The sequence below is a fragment of the Calypte anna genome, chromosome 6 (assembly GCF_003957555.1).
Source record: "Calypte anna isolate BGI_N300 chromosome 6, bCalAnn1_v1.p, whole genome shotgun sequence".
NCBI classification, from domain to species: Eukaryota; Metazoa; Chordata; class Aves; order Apodiformes; family Trochilidae; genus Calypte; species Calypte anna.
The window spans coordinates 16,076,134-16,094,720 of NC_044252.1; the positions used below are offsets into that span (position 1 = coordinate 16,076,134).

At 46.6% G+C, this 18,587-nt stretch overlaps 1 protein-coding gene across 2 annotated transcripts in view; it reads left to right on the forward strand.

Annotated features, from left to right (window-relative positions):
- Positions 1 to 17,393, forward strand: part of PAPSS2 (3'-phosphoadenosine 5'-phosphosulfate synthase 2) — a 31,400-nt gene extending 14,007 nt beyond the window's left edge. The window contains exons 2-13 of one of the 2 annotated variants that reach the window (XM_030453490.1): positions 4,093 to 4,198; positions 6,346 to 6,581; positions 7,171 to 7,309; positions 7,593 to 7,711; positions 7,835 to 7,948; positions 8,435 to 8,546; positions 10,251 to 10,271; positions 11,686 to 11,891; positions 13,338 to 13,473; positions 14,265 to 14,533; positions 15,502 to 15,731; positions 16,202 to 17,393. In XM_030453490.1, coding sequence (XP_030309350.1) covers positions 4,093 to 4,198; positions 6,346 to 6,581; positions 7,171 to 7,309; positions 7,593 to 7,711; positions 7,835 to 7,948; positions 8,435 to 8,546; positions 10,251 to 10,271; positions 11,686 to 11,891; positions 13,338 to 13,473; positions 14,265 to 14,533; positions 15,502 to 15,731; positions 16,202 to 16,343 — 1,830 coding nt within the window. In that variant the 3' untranslated portion in view covers positions 16,344 to 17,393. The remainder of the gene's footprint in view (positions 1 to 4,092; positions 4,199 to 6,345; positions 6,582 to 7,170; positions 7,310 to 7,592; positions 7,712 to 7,834; positions 7,949 to 8,434; positions 8,547 to 10,250; positions 10,272 to 11,685; positions 11,892 to 13,337; positions 13,474 to 14,264; positions 14,534 to 15,501; positions 15,732 to 16,201) is intronic. The other variant, XM_030453491.1, reaches the window with a different exon arrangement.
- The last annotated feature ends 1,194 nt before the right edge of the window (positions 17,394 to 18,587 follow it).

Here is an 18,587-nt window from a genome sequence, read left to right on the forward strand (position 1 = left end):
GATGAGGGAAGCCAGGGTGGGCTGAGGAATGAGATCATGCAGACATGGCCAAACAGCGGATTTCCAAAGCAAGGAGAAAGTGTGGCGGTGTCTTTCTTAAGTGTCTTTCTTAACTATCTGGCTGGCAGAGGCTGCACAGCTCTTCTTTGGAGATGCTGCAAGGTCATTTATTGCCTTGCTCAGAGCCCTGTTTGAAGCTGAATTATAAGTAAGAAGTTCCTCTCCTAAAACTCACTTCTTTGACATAAAATATTGCAAAAATTCTTACCAGTGTCTCTAAATTGTCTTTGCTGTGGGGCCCAACATTCAGGCATGAGTGTGTTGCAATGATGATTAGATTATTTCTTTAAAATGTGTTTGGTTTATGATGACACAGTTAAAACCATGAGAATAAAATCAGGAGGACATCCCAACATCTGATTAAACCCCACCCACTGCTTATCTCTATCTCACAGCCATCTTCCAGTGTACGCTCTTTCTAGATGAAATCTTTCCAGGGTTTCCTTTCAAGCCACTGATCCTTTTTTTGTGATGGTTCCTTCACTCCATTTGATCATGGCTTATCCTTGGTTTCCCAAGCCATGCCCTATGTCGTGGATGATTTAGTGGGAAGTTGATGTTTCCTGCTGGACAGCCTGGTCCTGGCCAAGCAAGATGCCAGCTCAGCCATCCACCACCTGCTTGCATTTTCCTCTGCCCTTTTTCACTTTCAGCATAGCTGGCAACAAGAATTTGAGAAATACCAACTCAAAAAACCTAACTTTAAAGATTTCAGGAGACTGAAGTACAGGATACAAATATTATCCATTCTATTCAGAATATAATTAAGATATGTACACCACAGATCTGAGGCCTTGTTAAACATATGTTGCATCTTCAATTGTTCAGATTTTAATACTTGGACTGACTAATTACTTGGATGACATAACTTAAAATATTGTTCTAGATATTATGAATGTTAGAGTAATAAAATTTGACTGTTGGATAGCAATCATTATTGTACAGTCCAGGTTTATAGACTACCAGTATTAGAATCTGACACAAAACTTGAATCTGTTTCAGGACTCCAGTATGGATATCTGGAGTTTTAAATGTAGCCCTGAGGCACCATCTCTGTTTATATATGTGAATATGAAGTTAAGTGCAAAAAGCAAAATAATCCTACTTTTATCTACAAAAAAGTGGGACATAAGCTTGAACATTTTAATTTTAAGTGAGTTTTGGACTTCAGTTGGCATGGGGCTGCTCAGCATCAGGAAAAGTTTACCAGCAAGATTGTTAACACAGTGGGAAAATCAGAGGGATTTGGTATTGTGCAGAGCTCCCAGCAGGTAGGAAAGGTCTGACAGTGTTGCTGAATTGACACAAATGCCATCAGTGGTGCTTTCCCAAGCTCCAAAAGATGCCAGCGTGCAAAACAAAAGCTCTGAGATGCATGCACAGTGTAGATTTAGGGCAAAGCAATATACATTTAATACAGCAATCCTGTTGCATCAGCCATGTAGGAATGTGCTGGTTCCTGCATCTTCCCAAGCCACAGAAATTATCATAGTTCATCTCCTGCAGGACAGATCCAGGAGATGAACACTTTGCAAAAGCCACTGTGTGGCTGGACTTCCTACTGATGTCAAGGGCACAAAAGAGAGGTTTGAAATTGCAAATTCAGTCTTGCTTGCTGTGGTTTGCAAATTGCAAAGTACCTGCTCTGTGTTCTCTGGGGTGCTACACGTAAGGAGTGTGTAATCACCAGGTGGGCATCGTGCTGCAGCAGGGCAGGGTTTGCTGTAGGACTGAGTGCTGGCAAGCTGCTAAAAAATCAGTTTGGGCACTCAGGCTTTGGTGGAGGTCCTTGGCCAGGTGACACACAATTTCAGAGCAGTGCCAAAGCTCAACCAGGAGTAAACACAGCAGAAACACACCCATGTGTCTCAGGAGAAGGGATTATTTTTGGTTGCTGGCTCTTCTGTGTGTGCTCATTTAGTCTTGCTGCTGGATCCTGAACCCCTGAGGATGACAGAAACTTAAACCACAGTGGTGCTGTGTCACCTTCACAAGTTGGAAATGGTCAGGGAGACTTTTGACAACACCCTGCAAAACAAAAAAACCAAAAAAAAAACCCCCAAACAAAACCACAACAGAACAATCAAACCAGAAAACACCCACAAATTCCAAGACCTTTTATGAGTCACCAGAATGTTTTGGGCTTACTGACTTTTTTCAGGATCAAGTCTAGAGAGATCTTGAGGTTTTTTTTGGTATCTGTGGTACCTGTGCTAAGACAGCATCCCACCCATCCCATACACTCCAGCCCCTCCAGATAATTGATTTTATCCCTTGAAACAACTGTGGAAGAGGGAAGTGATATCAGGGACCCACTGTACTGACTGCAGCAATGAAAATGGGAAGCAAGAGTTCTGGAGCAAGAAGATGTGGTCACGGGAGGTGGTTGAGACAAAAGCCCTGAAAACTTTTTTAGCCTGGAACTTCCCATCAAGTCGTATGGTGGTGGAATGGGGTGATTGGTCACCATGGGCTGGCTCTGGAGCATATCCCTCCCAGAGCTGCTTTCAGTGCAATCTCACAATTGCTGGCATTGAGGCAAGATTTATGAATATTGTTATGATTATTTTGGATTAACAGAATGTTAAAACATTATGGAGAGAGGTATCTGTTCACTGTGCCCACAAACAGTTTGCAGATGGCAAATCTGCAGGTATAAAGAGGCTAATTTTGGAGCCTCAATTAATTTTCAATAAAATTGAATTGAAAATGGGCATGAAATGATGAGTATGGTTACAAATCACTGTGATGGGAGATTGGTCTCTGCTGAGATGCTGAACTCTCTGAAAGGGAAGACAAATTGGTGAATAGAGTAGAATGTTTTTTCTCTTCTGATACAGAATAATTTTCACAGAGATTTCTGTTCAGGCAGAGAAAATACAAAGCCCTATGTCTTGACCAACACTTATGTCTCTGCTGAGTCATGTTAAAGTGTTATGGCTCAGCAAACAGAGGAGAAAGAAAAATTAGCCTGTTTTGCTAACACATGTAAAAGTGACCTTTTTCTTTAATGTCTCTCCCATTCCTCTGTTTTTTTTTTTTTCTTGCCAAAATTTTTTTCTTGAGCAAATAAAAATGATCACTTCTGTGCTGTGACTTCAGATGTGGAAATAGAGGTAAATCATGGGAAAGTCCAGACCTGCTCTTGTCCTGATGATACAAAATGGATAAACCTACAGATTCGTGCAGAATCCAGCTGTGGAGAATATATCCTTGTTCCCTCCTAAGACTTTTCCTTTGGATGCCTCCGTTGCAAATGTAATCCTTGAAATTAATAATGTCTTACATGTATCTATGTGCAAAACACCTTTGTTGAAGCCCTTGTTGCTGGAGCTTCAGGGCACAGGCTGGTTTACTCTGTGTCCCAGCTGAGAGCTTTGGGTAGGAAGCACAGAAATTCAGGCCTCCAGCTCAGCATTTTGCTGGTCCCTTGTTTGAGGCAGGCAATACACACGTACACATTTGGGACTGCTTTCTCTCCCATCCCACCCTGGCTTCCCTGGCTGGGTGTTGGTTGTGCTTGGCTTAGCCCCCCTCTGTCACCGTTTGTCACCCCAGCAGCCATGTCATGTTAAATGTGGCAAGTAGCTTAGCACCTTGACACGTTTTTGTTTTGCAAGAGTAATTAAAACAATAGGCAGGTCTGCTTGGGTTGTAGGATGCTGGCGAGGCAGGGAGTGTGCTGCCTGTACCTTGGCATGGGCTCCGTGTTCTCTGCCTGCCCATGGGTGTGCCAGGCACTGGGCACTGCTCCTGCAGCAAAGCAGGTTGGGTGCCTTCTGCCACTGCCACCAAGGCTTTGCCACCAGAAGCACTCAGAACAGAGGCAAATACTGTCTGCAAAAAAAAAAGGTGTGTGCTCTCTTTGCACAGAAGTCTAACATGCCAAAGGAACTGTTTTCTTCACTCTTTTCCCTTTTTGTACCAAGTTGCATGCAGATTCCTCTCCCTTCTGCTAGTCCCAGCTGAGATTTTCATGTATGGAGAGCAATAAGGTAACAAAAGTATTTTGTCTTGCTTTGTTTTTATCAGGGAGCAACCAATGTGGTTTACCAGGCCCATCATGTCAGCAGGAGTAAGAGAGGACAAGTGGTTGGTACCAGGGGTGGATTTCGAGGCTGCACAGTTTGGCTAACAGGTACTTTTGTCTGGGCATGGAAGTGTGGGCTTCATGTCTGAAACCCACTTGCATACACGACTGTGGCTTGGAGGTGGGGATTTGGGATCCTCTGGAAACATCAGCTTTCCTTGTGAGCTGGGAATTGCAAAACATTTACATGTGGGAAACACACGGTGCTGGAGCAGCAAGGTATTCTCCCTGGCAGCTGCTGTGTCTATGAATTTCACAGCTGTTACCAGGCTTCTTGGAACACATCAGAAGCCCTGAGGGTCGTACTTTGTTCCCCAAGCATGTGGCTGAGGAAGCCTTGGTTCAAATCCATCTGGTCCTTGGCAGCGAAACATGCCCAGGGTTGTGCAAAGGAACACGTGAACATTTTAATTCTGGGATGGTACAAAGATAATTGGGACATTTAGGTTCTCCATGTCTCACCTCAGCAGCAGAATCAGTTGTCTTGTCTGAAGAATTAATACTCCCAGACAGTGAGTTGCTCTGGAAGCAATGCCTTGCTCAGCCATTGCAGGCTTCTTAGGGTATTTCTCACTTTGTGTGCCTTCTGATATATTGCCCTTCTCTTCTCATTGAAGAACTTATTGTTTGGAGATCAGGGCCTGCTAGAAATTACACTTGCATTTATTTTTCTCCACCACTGTTTACACAGCTCTGCCTTCTGCCATTTTCCCTGCTGTTTTCTTGCTTGTTAAATATTGGTATTTTCTTTGATTTTGGCAGAAGATATTGAAAGACATACTTTGAAGGGTTTGTAAATCCATTCTGATTTGCCTTCATATGAATTTGTGTGCTAGTTGTCCAACTAAAACACATCTCTGTTTTGTTCTCCTCTTTTAATTTCTAAAAGAAGCACCTAATCTTTAATATAATTTCTGAAGCAAAAAAGCCTATCCAAGACAATTTTCTTGGTTTTTGATTATCAGAGAACCTGTACATGAAACATTTGAGCTTCTCTGGCTCATGATTATTCTTTGAGATAGACAGTGGATCCCTAACTTTCTAACAATTTAATTTTAAGAGACTTTATGGAAGGACGTTTCATTGTGTGAACTATATGGATTAAGTGGAAGGGCATTTGAATGCCCTACATGGGCAGCTCAAGGGAACTATCAGTCTGTTGTACTACAAAGCACAAAAGCACAGCCAACAGGATTCATCTCTGCCCAGCCAGATTTCCTCTCCATCACAAACATGGCTGTTCTGCCTCAGACCAAAGGTCCACCTCACAGGAGGTCTTATCTCCATGTGTGGTCAGTAGCAGGTGTCATGCAGAGGGTATAAGAACAGGTGAGCAGGTGATGTTGCCTCCACCAGAGACTCTCCAAGGCTCAGTGTTTTCTGAGACAGATTATGGTGTTTGGAGGTGTTCCCTCTCCTCAGTCAAGGTCCTCTTCCATCTCAAGGAATTTCCAACATATGGATCCCCACCCAAGGGTAAAGAGGAGTTTGGTGCTCTGGGTACATCTGCTGCTTTCTGGTGCAGACATTAACAATTCTTTTTGTGCAAGTGGGTGGAGCTGGGATGGGATCCCTTGTTTGGGACTGTTGCCTTTCTGGCTGATGACTTAAGGAGATGCAGGCAGGGGAAGAGGCACTGCTTGTCTACACAACCACTCTGCTTCTGCTTGCATGGGTATGTGGATGCTGCTTCTGCAAAAGGAGGTGTCTGGATGCAGAGGGGAAATTGCTGCTACTGGAGCCTGTCCCACCCCACAAAGTTGTGGCAAGAACCCCTCCTTGGGTTCAGTCTGGAGCAGCTGGCTGTTTGTGAGTGTGACAGGAGGAGGAAGAGAAAGGTGCTGTGAGACTTAAAGGCAACAGCATCCTTTCAAGCTTTCCCTACCTACTGGTACCTATTTGTCCCACCATGGCCCAACAAGAGATACTTCTGCAACACTGCTGGTCTGACCCACTTTAGATGTTGAGATACAGAGCTTTCCTCATGGCATTAATGCCATCTGTTCAGTAAGAATGGTTGGCCAGAGCTCTGTAGTGGTAACTTTGTGCTTAAAAGATTAACCCAATTTGCCTACCTGATTCATTCCAAAAGCAACTTGAGGCACAAGGAGTTGTGTCCTAGGAAGTATTAATTTACGCTGTCACTTTCACTCTTTTGACCTCAAACCTGATCCTCTCTTTTCTGTCTCCACCAGGCCTTTCTGGTGCTGGCAAGACAACCATCAGCTTTGCTCTGGAAGAGTACTTGGTCTCTCACAGAATCCCTTGCTATTCCCTGGATGGTGATAACGTTCGGCATGGCTTGAATAAAAACCTGGGCTTCTCACCAGGGGACCGGGAGGAGAACATCCGCCGCATCGCAGAGGTAGCCCGGCTGTTTGCTGACGCGGGGCTCGTCTGCATAACCAGTTTCATTTCTCCTTTTGCAAAGGTAAAGTCGCTGCATGTGCAGCTCTTTTCTTAGCAGCCCTGATCCCATAAATTATTCTTAGGGAACAAACACGTAGAGGACTTCCTATATATGCTATTGATGCTAACTTCTCTGCTGTAAAACACTAGTGAGAGCCAGAGCTACGTGCCCTGGGTACAAAGCTTTGGAAGGCAGTTTGATGTGACCTCTTTTGATATATTCAGTGTTACAGAGTGACTAAGAAACTTTGAGACATTTAAAATCTCCCTACAGAAGCTCCTACTATTAAATTGTTAGGAGGTAGAAAAGAGGCATAGGAATGATTGCCTGATATAGTGCTGTCACTGTTCTGTTCCATGAACAGAGACCTCTTCTTGAAGTTTCAGATGGAAAAAGCGGAAAACGGATTAAACTTGTAGGTTTTTTTGTAAGAAGTATCTTTAAAGCAAAGGGGGTAAGTGAACTGAAAAATCCTTATTAGAATTAGTGTCAATTTAATAAATCTATACCAGAGACAAATTTACAGGAGTCAAATTCCATGGCACATCATGTAGTAGGAAGGTGCTTGCTACAATTCAGACACATGATTTTCCTGTCTTGCTTTTAACAGGACCGTCAAAATGCACGGAAGATTCATGAGGCAGCTGGGCTTCCTTTCTTTGAAATCTTTGTAGATGCTCCCCTAAATATTTGTGAAAGCAGAGATGTGAAGGGCCTGTACAAAAAGGCAAGAGCTGGTGAGATCAAAGGTATGGAAGAGCAAACTCTTATTTTGCCTTTTGCATTCCAAAGCACTGGATTGGTGGTTGTTGCATCTCTAGAGGTAAAGGTGGGTTGGTAAAGCTCTTGCTAGTGCACAAGAGTATTCCATTTCCCTAATCTTTCTTGCACAAGTACTACTGTCACAGGTACTGCTACTACTTGTAGTACCTGGTATGGCTGAATGCTTCCTGGTTGGTTGTACAGCATTCTTGGCTCTAGGACACCAAGTATTAGATTAAATAAATTTAATGTGGGTTTACTTGTCCATAGGATTCACAGGAATTGACTCAGAGTATGAGAAGCCTGAAACTCCCGAACTAGTGTTGAAAACAAGTGTTGCATCAGTGTCTGAGTGTATTCAGCAGGTTGTGGAGCTCCTCCAAACACAAGTAGGTCATTTTTATACCCCTGCCACTTGTAGCCTGTAAACCTGCTTTTGGATACTGACTTGTTTGTGTGCATCTAGAAAGCAGTTATGTTACTCACAGTTGCTCTCTGTCTGTCTCTTTCAGAACATTGTCCCCCATGGCTCAGTTAAGGATGTCCTTGAGCTGTTTGTACCTGAAAATAAACTCAGTAGTGTCCGAGCTGAAGCGGAAATGCTGCCCTCTGTGGAGATCACTAAGGTACCAACATTCACTAGTGCTGTGCTGTGATTCATTGTTGAGCTGTTCAAAGGGTAGAAGCTCCAATGGCAACATAGCTGCAGGACCAGGTTGTGTCCTTTTGTGGCTGTGGCTTACGGGGAGCTGCGGCACGGGCCTGATCCTCAGCCATTTTCTGCTGTGTCTCCACCCAAGGCTGTCAGACTCCTTTGCTGTGTTAGCCGCAGCCTCGCAAGCACCCCGGCCATAAAAACATACGAGTTAGGCTTAAAAAAACCCAAAGCACTCCCCCCCCTCCATGGATTTCTCCCCCTTGGTGAATGCCCTTGATTTGAAGCAAAGCACACAGGAGTGTTGTTGCAGCAGAAGGGAAGGGAAGGGAAGGGAAGGGAAGGGAAGGGAAGGGAAGGGAAGGGAAGGGAAGGGAAGGGAAGGGAAGGGAAGGGAAGGGAAGGGGACTTGGAGCGTGACCTGGTGACTGGGGTGCTGTCTGGGTTTGTTTTGCAGCTGGATCTGCAGTGGGTGCAGGTGCTGAGTGAAGGCTGGGCCACCCCCCTGACCGGCTTCATGCGTGAGGCAGAGTACCTGCAAGTGATCCATTTCGGGACCCTGATGAACGGTACGGACCCCACCGCCCCAGCACCACTGCCCGGCACCGCCCCCCGGCCCGGCGCTTGCCCCACTGTGTCCCGGGAGGGCAGCTGGGTGGGAAAGCTGGAAACTTGGCTGCCTGGTGCTCCTCCTTTCCTCTCGTGTGGCAAATGCCGGGGCTCATAAAGGACTGTGGGAGAGCAGTGCCAGAGGATAGGAAAGGTGAGAAAGCTCAGCCTGCTGCAGCCCAGCCCCTGGCTCATGGCTCTGGCATCTTGAGCGGTGCCTCTAAACACGTGGCTCAGAAGAGACATTGTGTAGCTCTTTTCATGCTCAGCAGCAGCAAGGTTAATAAGGATGTAAACCCAAAGCTAAGTAAGCAGGGGTGACTTTTGAAGCAGGAGAAGGCAGCTGCTCCTTGGAAATGGGAGCAGAGACTCTTTTTTTCACTTTTTTCCCCCCTCATTTTCCTGCTTATCCATAGCTTGAAATAAGTCAGATTTTCCTATTTGTTAGCAGCATATTAGAGGTCCTTCATCCCTGGAAAAGGCAGAGATTGCTCAGGCAGAGATTATCTACAGCTGAAACAGGGGCAGAAGGTGTTCCTGTCCAATTTCTTAGCTGCAGATGCCATCACATTTACAGGCACACAGGGCACTCACTTTGGGTTTTGCAGACCTAGTAGAGATCTCTTAGGCCTTAGGGTTTGGGATCTTGATGAGTGAATCCCTTTGAGCCTTGCCCTTCTTTCAGAGGATCTCACAGCTGCCCAGGGCAGTGCTTTGCTGCTCTTCTCAGGATCTGGGTACCATACAGCAAACCTCAGGAGTGCCTGCTTTGGACTGGAGGAGTATCTGTGTGGGGGTTCTGCTTTCAGACACCTTACAGCCTTTTGCTTCCTACCTAGTGTGTGTAAACAGTGTTCAGAAGCACGTGTTCTTCTTATCAGGCCCTGGTTTGTGGTCTTTGAGCAGCCTGTTGTGCCTGATAAGGTCAAATGTATGACCCTATAATGACCACATTGCTCCAGAGCTCTGCATTTTGTCCCAGAGACAAAATGCCTCAGAAAGCATCTAACTATAGGACACTCCCCCAAACCTGTCAGCATGCTTGAGCCCAGCTTCTCTGGGGTCCACTGGCATATGTTCAGAGTTTGTCAAGTTCTGCAGGGTCTCTTTAAAACAAAGTCTTTGGTATAGAGGGCATCAGCATAAATTCCTGGCCCACCTTGTTCCCACAGAGGTCTCCAGACTCAACATCTGTGTGGTCAGGTGTGGAGGGGAACGTGGGCAGGAAAGGGGAGCTCCCTGCTTTGCTTGGATGACCTCTAGGAAACTGGAGGGTTTCTGTTTCATGGTGCCAAGGCTTGGGTGCACATTTCCAAAGAGAGGTTTGAAGCTGATCTTTGTGGAGTCAGTGGTCCAGCCTTTTTGCTCTGGGGTGCAGGTAATGTTTTTGGCAGCTTCAGCTGTGCCAGGGAGAGCTGCAATCCCTTTTGGTGTGAGTTGGTGCTCCTCTTGTTCTGACACTGAGCAGTAAATCCCTCTGTGATTCTACAGAAGGGTTGGGTGGGTGAGGTGCTTTGCATAGGGGCATGATGGCCACCCGGAAGAGAGGTGGATTTGCAGGTGACAGCTTGTGGAGGTTTTACCTGAGTGGCTTTGGTTCTCAAAATGGCAACTGTGAGTGGTGCCTGTGAGTGTTATTGACCTTAATTGTGTTTGTGTTCTAGGAAGGAATCGCTCTGTAGCTGGTATGTATGTAACTGTTCTTAGGCTGTACAGAAATTACTTAAATTTAGGCTTTTTTTGCAATAAGATAAATTTTTGAGATTTAAAAATAATTTTAAAATTCTTAGGCTGACACAACCATGTCATGTTTATGATTCACCCAGTTACAAAGTGGCGTGACACAGCCTGTGTCCTACCCACCTGTCTGCACAAATACCCCACTCGTGTAATTTTGTAATTACCTTCACTGGAGTGATGTATTTTTTTAAAACTCTTATCTTGCATTTGGAAGTGGATCATGAAGATCCAGAGCTCCAACATCATTTGCTGGTTTCATAATTCAACTTTTCCTGGCTGATTTTATTGGCTGATCAATGCATGCAATAATTTAAATGCATGAAAATTATATTGATGGGATCCCATGTGACTGTATTCTTGATTATTCATGAACGTGCTTGAAAATTGCTACCTGACAGATTATACCCAGTCATGAATTAAAAGTAAGTGAAGACCTTTTAATAAAGATTTTTTAAAAATCTGCAGCATAGTCAAAATTCTCAAGCGAAGACTCTCAAGAGTCCAAAATTATTTCAGTCAGATCGGGACAACTTGAATCTATGATTTGTTCATTCTTATTTGTGAATAGGAACCCATTGGAGACTGATTCTTCTATATTAATACTGGGATATCCAAGGAGATATAGTGAAGTTCTTCCTTAGTGAAGAACTGTGAAGTTAGTGGAGTGGGAATAAAACAAATGTGACTTTGAGGCGTTTAGGGACAGCACTGAAATTAGAAGCTACAGATGCAAATCTAGACTGGCTTTGTATAGACAGAAATAGATTAATAATGGACCCTGCAGACATATAGAGGAGGAAGAGTAACAGCATAGAGATATACAGAAAAAAACAACAACACAAAACCAAATAAACAAAGCAACACATGGGGCTGTTTCCCCTGCTGGAAGAGGCTGTTCAGGAAATATACTGGGAATGGGACACCCTAGGAACACCAAGCTGGAGTCATAAGGATTGTTCTCCTGGCAGAGCATGTCGCGGTTATACCCCAGGTTGCATTTTCCAAGTAAATTTAATTTTTCAAAGATACTTTACAAGCCACTAACTTGGGAAGAACCAGTCTTTCTAGGGAGATAGAGTACAGAAAGTCATGAAGAGCTCCAGGTGTCTTTGAGACATATTTGTCCCAAAGGTAAGGAAGGAGCCTTTGTATTTCACCAGTGTTGCAATTTATTAGCAGTGCAGAGAAAAATGGGGCAGGGAATAAATTTTCATGAGTGCTGGTGAATCCCCAAGCTGCTCCTGGAGAATTTGTCTCTTGAAAGGGAGGGCTGGTGCCTCAAAAACCTCTGTTTCCTGGGTGCCCAAGGCCTGTGTCCCAGGCTAGAGGACACTGAAGTCCTCCCCCCTCTCTTGCCAGACGGCGTTGTCAACCTGAGTGTCCCCATCGTGCTGCCCATCTCCACGCAGGACAAGGAGCGCCTGGAGGGCTGCGAGGCCGTGGTGCTCACCCACGCGGGGAGGAAGGTGGCTGTGCTGAAGAGCCCTGAGTACTTCCAGCACAGGAAAGAGGAACGCTGTGCCCGGGTCTGGGGCACCACCTGTGCCAAGCACCCCCATGTCAAAGTAAGTTTATCCCCTGGCTGCTCCGGGATGGGGAGTGGGAGCAGAGGCTGGGAAACTGAACTTTTCCAAGGTTTCAAGGACCAGAGAAACCTTCAAGTGAGTCCAGAGAGGGCCACAAAGGTGATGTGAGGGATGGAGCAGCTCTACTCTGAAGACAGGCTGAGGGAGTTGGGGTTGTTCAACCTGGAGCAAAGGAGGCTGCAGGAAGCCTTAGAGCTCCTTCCAGTGCCTGAAGGGGCTGTGGGAAGGTTGGAGAGGGACGTTTTACAAGAGCATGGAGTGGCAGGGGGAATGCTTTCAGGCTGAAAGAGGGAATATTGAAATGAGATTTGAGGAAAAAATTCTTTGTGTGAGAGTGGTGAGAGTGACACAGGTTTGCCAGGGAAGCTGCGGTTGCCCCATTCCTAGAAATATTCAAAGCTAGATTTGATGAGGCTTTGAGCAGCTTGTTCTGTGGGGAGGTGTCCCTGCCCATGTCAGGAGGTTACGAGATGGTCTTTAGGGTCCCTTCCAACCCAAACCTTTCTCTGAGTATGATTCCATTACCATGGGTGTCCAGTCTGCTCTCCAAGCCCAGCTACTTGCTGGGAACTGTCATATCCCAAGCAGGCAAGACAGAATCTTTAGGCTTGCAAGTTAATGTCATGCTTGCTGCTTAGCAAAAGCATCAGATAGTAAGTACAAGGTGAAATTAAAAATGGGCACAGTGCTGAGTGGTATTCATGCATTTCACCACTGTGCCTACACCTAAATGCTTTGGGCATGACCACCAACTTAGCCCCTAAAGTTTTCTAGCAACTGAGGTGTGATGATCTTAGTGATGCTGCCAAGCATTAATGTTGCAGCCCACAGATTCATGCTCCTTTTAGCTGTGTTTTACTCCTCAATTTGCCTTCTTCATACAGGCAGCCAACAAGGGTGCTAGACCTTTACAGCTCATCTCTTCCCACTTACAGCACAAAGAACATTATCCCTTTGAAAGTGAGTGACTCGAGCTGCCTGCTTAAAAAGGCTAAAGCTGAATTAATTCTTTTCTCCTACCTTAAAATACCTCAATTTCATCTCCCACTAGACCAGGTTGCTCAAGCCCCATCTAACCTGCCCTTGAACAGTTTCAGGAAGGGGGAAACCTTGCAACAGGCTTATTCCTCCTGCAAATTCCCAGGAGGAAAGAGCAAAGAGTGAGGTGGAGGAAGGTCTGCTGCCATAACTGGAAGACTAGAGCAGCAGCTGGCTGTGTGCAGTGGTCAGGACCCAGTGGCTTTACAGGTTTGCAGTGCTCATGGTGTTGGGTTCATGTGGTCACCATAAGAATGTTTTCCATCTACAGAAGGGAAGATCACCCTACAGGCAGAGTCAAGCCTCAAGCATTTCAAAGGAGACAGGGAAAAGGCAAAGGAGATATTTTGCTGTTCCCTATGTAATGCACGTGTGGGTAATTCACAGATGGTGATGGAGAGTGGAGACTGGCTGGTTGGTGGAGACCTCCTTGTGCTGGAGAAGATCAAATGGAATGATGGGCTGGACCAGTACCGCCTGACACCACTCACTCTCAAGCAGAAGTTCAGAGAAATGAATGCTGGTGAGTGCCCTGGGTAGGCACTGATGAAATGGCTCTTCTAGCCCTACTTGTCACGAGGAGATTGGTGTGACCTGTGATTACTTGCTCTCAAGCTCACAACATGTTTACCACATTGCTTCTGCATGCTCCCAAAATAGGGCTATTTTGGTGGGGTGAGCATACGAAGGGCACATAAAAAGTGTCACGGGGTCTTCTTGGTTAAGAATGGTGCTTGTGAAGGGCTATGTCCTCTCTGGGCTTTTCCAAGCATGGGACTGGAAAGCACCGAGTGTCCCATTCATGTCCTCCCTGGCAGGGAAGAGTCTCTCTTCCACCCCCTGGGATTTAAAATAAGCCCTGTGCTGATGTGCTTGGGGGACAGGTATCATCTCCCAGGGTTCTGTCCCAGCAGGCTGGCTGGTTTCACACACCTGCCCTCACAATGAGAAGAGAATGTTGGCCTTCCTGAAGGTGCCATTGAGTTTGGAGAGGTGGCAAGTCATTTAAGTCAGGAACACAGTGAATATGTTCAGTGGTGTCTAAAAACATTGTAGGAGAGCTGATAGAACTGAAACCAGCCCCAAAGGAGGGTTGTGAAATCAAAATAAAGCCAGCAGAGTGATGAAGAGGCACTGTATGCGTGTGAAACACTCAGCTGAGGGATTTAAGGCCTTGGTCACATGGAGATGGGACACACATCTTTACAACACACATATATCTTGTGACTGTGTCAAAATGTATGGTGTGCAAGTGAAGCTCCAAGGCCTGATGGTCCCTGCGTGGCTGTGACCTTCTGAACCTCTCCCTTCCAGATGCTGTCTTTGCGTTCCAGCTGCGCAACCCCGTGCACAACGGGCACGCCCTGCTCATGCAGGACACACGGAGACAGCTTTTGGAGAGGGGTTACAAAAACCCTGTGCTTCTCCTGCACCCCTTGGGAGGCTGGACCAAAGATGATGATGTCCCGCTGGAGTGGAGGATGAAGCAGCACACGGCAGTGCTGGAAGAGCAAGTTTTGGACCCAAAGTCAACCATCGTGGCCATCTTCCCCTCGCCCATGCTCTACGCCGGCCCCACGGAGGTAACGTGGCTGTCTGCTGCTCACCTTTTCCTGACGTGCTTTGCCTGCTCTGTGGGGTCCTGTGTGGAGAGCTGGGGACTAGAAACAGACTGTACCACCATGTTTTTTTCTCTGTCAGACAGGAACAGGCTTTTGTTTTCCCCCAGTGGTTTCTCTTCTGTCCCTTTGTCATGGTTTAGCACTGGGCTGGCAATTAACCAAATGCCAGGTGCTCTCCATTAATCCCCCCCCCCCCTCCCTGATAAAGAAAGGGGAGAGAATAAGGGAGAGAGACTTATGGATTGGAAACTAAACTACACAGCTTTAATGAAACAGTAATGATAAAAAGGAAAAATTACTAAATATATACAAATATACAGAAAACCAATACCACGTTCCTTCCTCCTGTCCCCCAATAACTCTCACGTCACCACCAAGGCTGCAGGGCAGCCCTGGGAAAGTTCAGGCTGGACTTAGGTGAAAGACTAAGAGAGACTTAGATGAAAGCAAAATTTCAAGACAGAAAATCAGCTCTATCCTGGCCCAAACCAGGACACCCTTAATCAGTGGGTTGAAAGCAGTAGGTGCTGAACCTTCCCTGAAGGAGGAAGGAGAGGGATTCTTGGGCAGCCTCTGCTCATGTGGGGCTCAAGGGCTGGTGGACATGTTCAAAAAACAAACCACTACCTCCATTTGTTTCCATATTGGAACAAGGCCAGTTCCTGTCCCCAGTGTTTCCCTGGAAATATGTGTCTGGGAGAACGATTCCGTGATTGCATGAGATCCAAGCACTGGACAGTGAGCTGGGCTACCTGATTGCTGTGAGGAACTGCAGCAGGAGTGCTGATATGTCCCTTTCCTCTTCCTTTTCCCCTTCCCTTTCCCCTACCCCTTCTGTGTGGGACTTGCCAGGATCTCTTTTGCAGCCCAGGGCTGTTGCCCCTCACCCCCAGCCTGTTCTCCTCATGTCTCTCATCTCTGTCCTTCAGGTGCAGTGGCACTGCCGAGCTCGTATGATTGCTGGGGCCAATTTCTACATCGTGGGACGTGACCCTGCAGGCATTCCTCACCCTGAGACCAAGAAAGACCTCTATGAGCCCACACAGGGAGGGAAGGTCCTCAGCATGGCACCAGGGCTGACCTCAGTAGAAATCATCCCCTTCCGGGTTGCTGCTTACAACAAAGTGAAAAAGGCCATGGATTTTTATGACCCACAAAGGTAACCCCAGCAGCACTGTCACTGTTTCTTCAGCCTACACAGTGTGTGTGGTTTGTGATCACATCTGGTTTGCACCCTGCCAGGGAAGAGGGAAAAGCAGCTGGTGTTGTCATATGGAGGGCAGTGGGGGAAGAAGAACCTGTGAAGGCCACCCACCTTCCTTTCAAGGTCAAGGAAGATAAAGCTAAAGATGAGCCAGCTACCTCCTGGTAGCCACCAGAGAGGATAGGAGATAGGGTTTGGGGGCTAAGTGATGGTAGAAATACAACCTCTCTCAGCTGGGGAAGTGTGTTACATACAACCCCAGTGCCTCTGGAAAGAGAAACCCCAGCACTGCAGACTAAACCTGGGCCTCAAGCCACAGGCAAATGCCTGAAGTTTCCAACCACATGCTTGGCATGGCAGAAAAGCTGCAGAGGGCAAGACTGGGTCCAGCTGTGCTGATTTCATCCCATCTCTGTTTTGTGCAGGCACGATGATTTTGACTTCATCTCAGGAACACGCATGAGGAAGCTTGCTCGGGAAGGTGGAAACCCACCAGATGGCTTCATGGCCCCCAAAGCTTGGAAGGTCCTCACTGAGTACTACCAGTCATTGGAAAAAAAGAACTAACAGTGGTCCTCCTCCCTAGAAAGACTTGTGTTAAGAGTGAGCAATGATTGATTGATTGATTCCCTATGTTACAGATCAGTTACTTGGCATTTCCAATGCTCTGGCAGTAGGATTTTCCTACCTGGGTCAGAGTGGGTTTTTTTGATTAATCAGAAATACTTTGAGCCTGGCCCTTCTGCCCTCGAAGCTGCGGGAGCATCCCCATGGATGCTGTGTTCCCTTTATTCCCAGCTGAGTGTGGGTGCAGGAAGCTCAAGTGCAGCCCCCAGACAAGCCAGGCAGATGGTTTTGGTGCCATCAGGGCCACACACTGGCCCCCAGTGCAGAGCTGGGACCTCAGCACTGAGGTAAAAATGTGTCTGTCCCCTGCACAGTGCAGAAATGCAGAAGTGCCTTTCCATGACCCCTCATCCAGTGCTGCCCAAAGATGCAGGAGCTGCCACTGCAGCAAGGACCAGTTGCTGCTTCTGGGCTGGGAAACAGCTCTTGCTGTTCAGGTCCAGTCACTGCCCTCCGAGTTGTGCCTTAAAAAAATTTTTTTGCTAACAAACAGCGTTTTTTAAACAGCCTTTCTTTTTTAAAGGAATTTTTGTTAATCAGCATTGAACATCAACAGTTCTTTGTCACTGATACAATTGCTCACTGTTCTTCCTGCTTCCTCCTGCTTGACTTCCCTGATCAAAATCAGACCTGAGCTGAGCATTACTGGTGCTCCAAGTTCAGCTTCCCAGGGCTATCCTTGCACTCACAGTGCATTTAAGGAGCTGTTCTGAGAGGCACCATAAAGCCCTGGAGATCTCTGAGAAAGCTCAGGGCAGCAAGAAAAAAAGGGGATGCTGTTTCTCTGCTTTTGAGGGTATCCTCCCAGCTGGCAGGATGGGATCCCCCTTTCCTCTGCCTGTGCTTCTCCACCTGAAAGGCAAATTAAAGGCAAAACAGCAAAATCAAGAGTGTAAGGTGGGTCTGAGCAGCTGTACCCAAACCAGGCAAGAGGTGGCTCGAGTACTTGCCCACATCCATACCTGCAGCCCCAGGTGGGTACAGGGGACCTGATCTTACTTGGTGGGCAATGGCTATGCTGGCTTCATCTGGGGGAGGCCTTGAGGATGGCAGAGAAGTCCTTAGATCCCCCCAGCCACATGGGCTGCTCCTTTGCAAGGGATGAGGGAGCCAAGCTGAGAGCCCATCCCTGGAGCTGCTCCCAGCTCTGACTGGTGCCCAGGTACTGCAGAGCTGCTTTGCAGTTCTTTCCCACGAGGTGGACTTTGCTGTTGTGTGTGAGGCTTCTCTGCCAACTGGCAGCTCTCCTGGTGACCTCTAACGTGTGACTCAACCTCAAAGTTTTACCTGTGTCTCCCTCCCTGAGCACATTCCACTGGGACTGCTGTGTCCCACCGTGGTGCTTGAGGTTTGAGTGTGGGGTCCTGCAGGGCCAGGAGCCCCTCTCAGCATCCTCTGGAGGCTTTCCCTGGGAAAGGGCTCATCCTGAAGTTCTGCAGTGCTGGTGGCAAGGAGAACACCGACTCCTGGGTGTGAGGTTCAGTTTTTGTGAGGCTCTTCTTGAGGGGGAAGACAGCAATGCACTTGTTACTGCAACAACCTGAACCGATGATTTTTGTACTCATCTTTTAGTAGGTGGCCCAGGCCTGGTGGGAATGTGTTTCAAATGAAATGGAATCAGCATTCCCCTCTTCTTGTGCTTCAGTTTAATTACAGATGGATCTGCACTCAGTAAATACAATCACACTTCTGCTTGCAATTTAGTGAGCTACAGCACACTCTAAAACCCATTTTGCTATGCCTGTGGTACAGGGTCCAAGCTTACGGATGCAATTGGGAATATTTTTGCAAAACCTTACTTTTCATTTGTCAATGATTTGGGAATGTTTTTGGAATTTTTTTTTCATGTACTCTGACCAAAAGAGCCCGAAGCTGTATTATACCTCAAGAAAAATGCTGCAAAGCCCATGTCAGGAGCTGAAAGCACACCAGCACCATTGCCTTTTCTCCTCAGGCCCTCTGGCAGGGACCTGCATGACAAAAGCTGTAAGTCCCATTTATAATTGCAATATTTGTAATTTTTAAGTAGTGAAATAGTGCTTTTGCCCCTCATTTTAAACAAAACAAATCTTTAAAACAAACCTGCAGTAAATCCAAACGGGTACAGCAAAATACAAATCCTGTATTCTCCTAAAATAGCATAGTGTACTGATTACCTCTGATTAAAATAGGGTACATGGACTA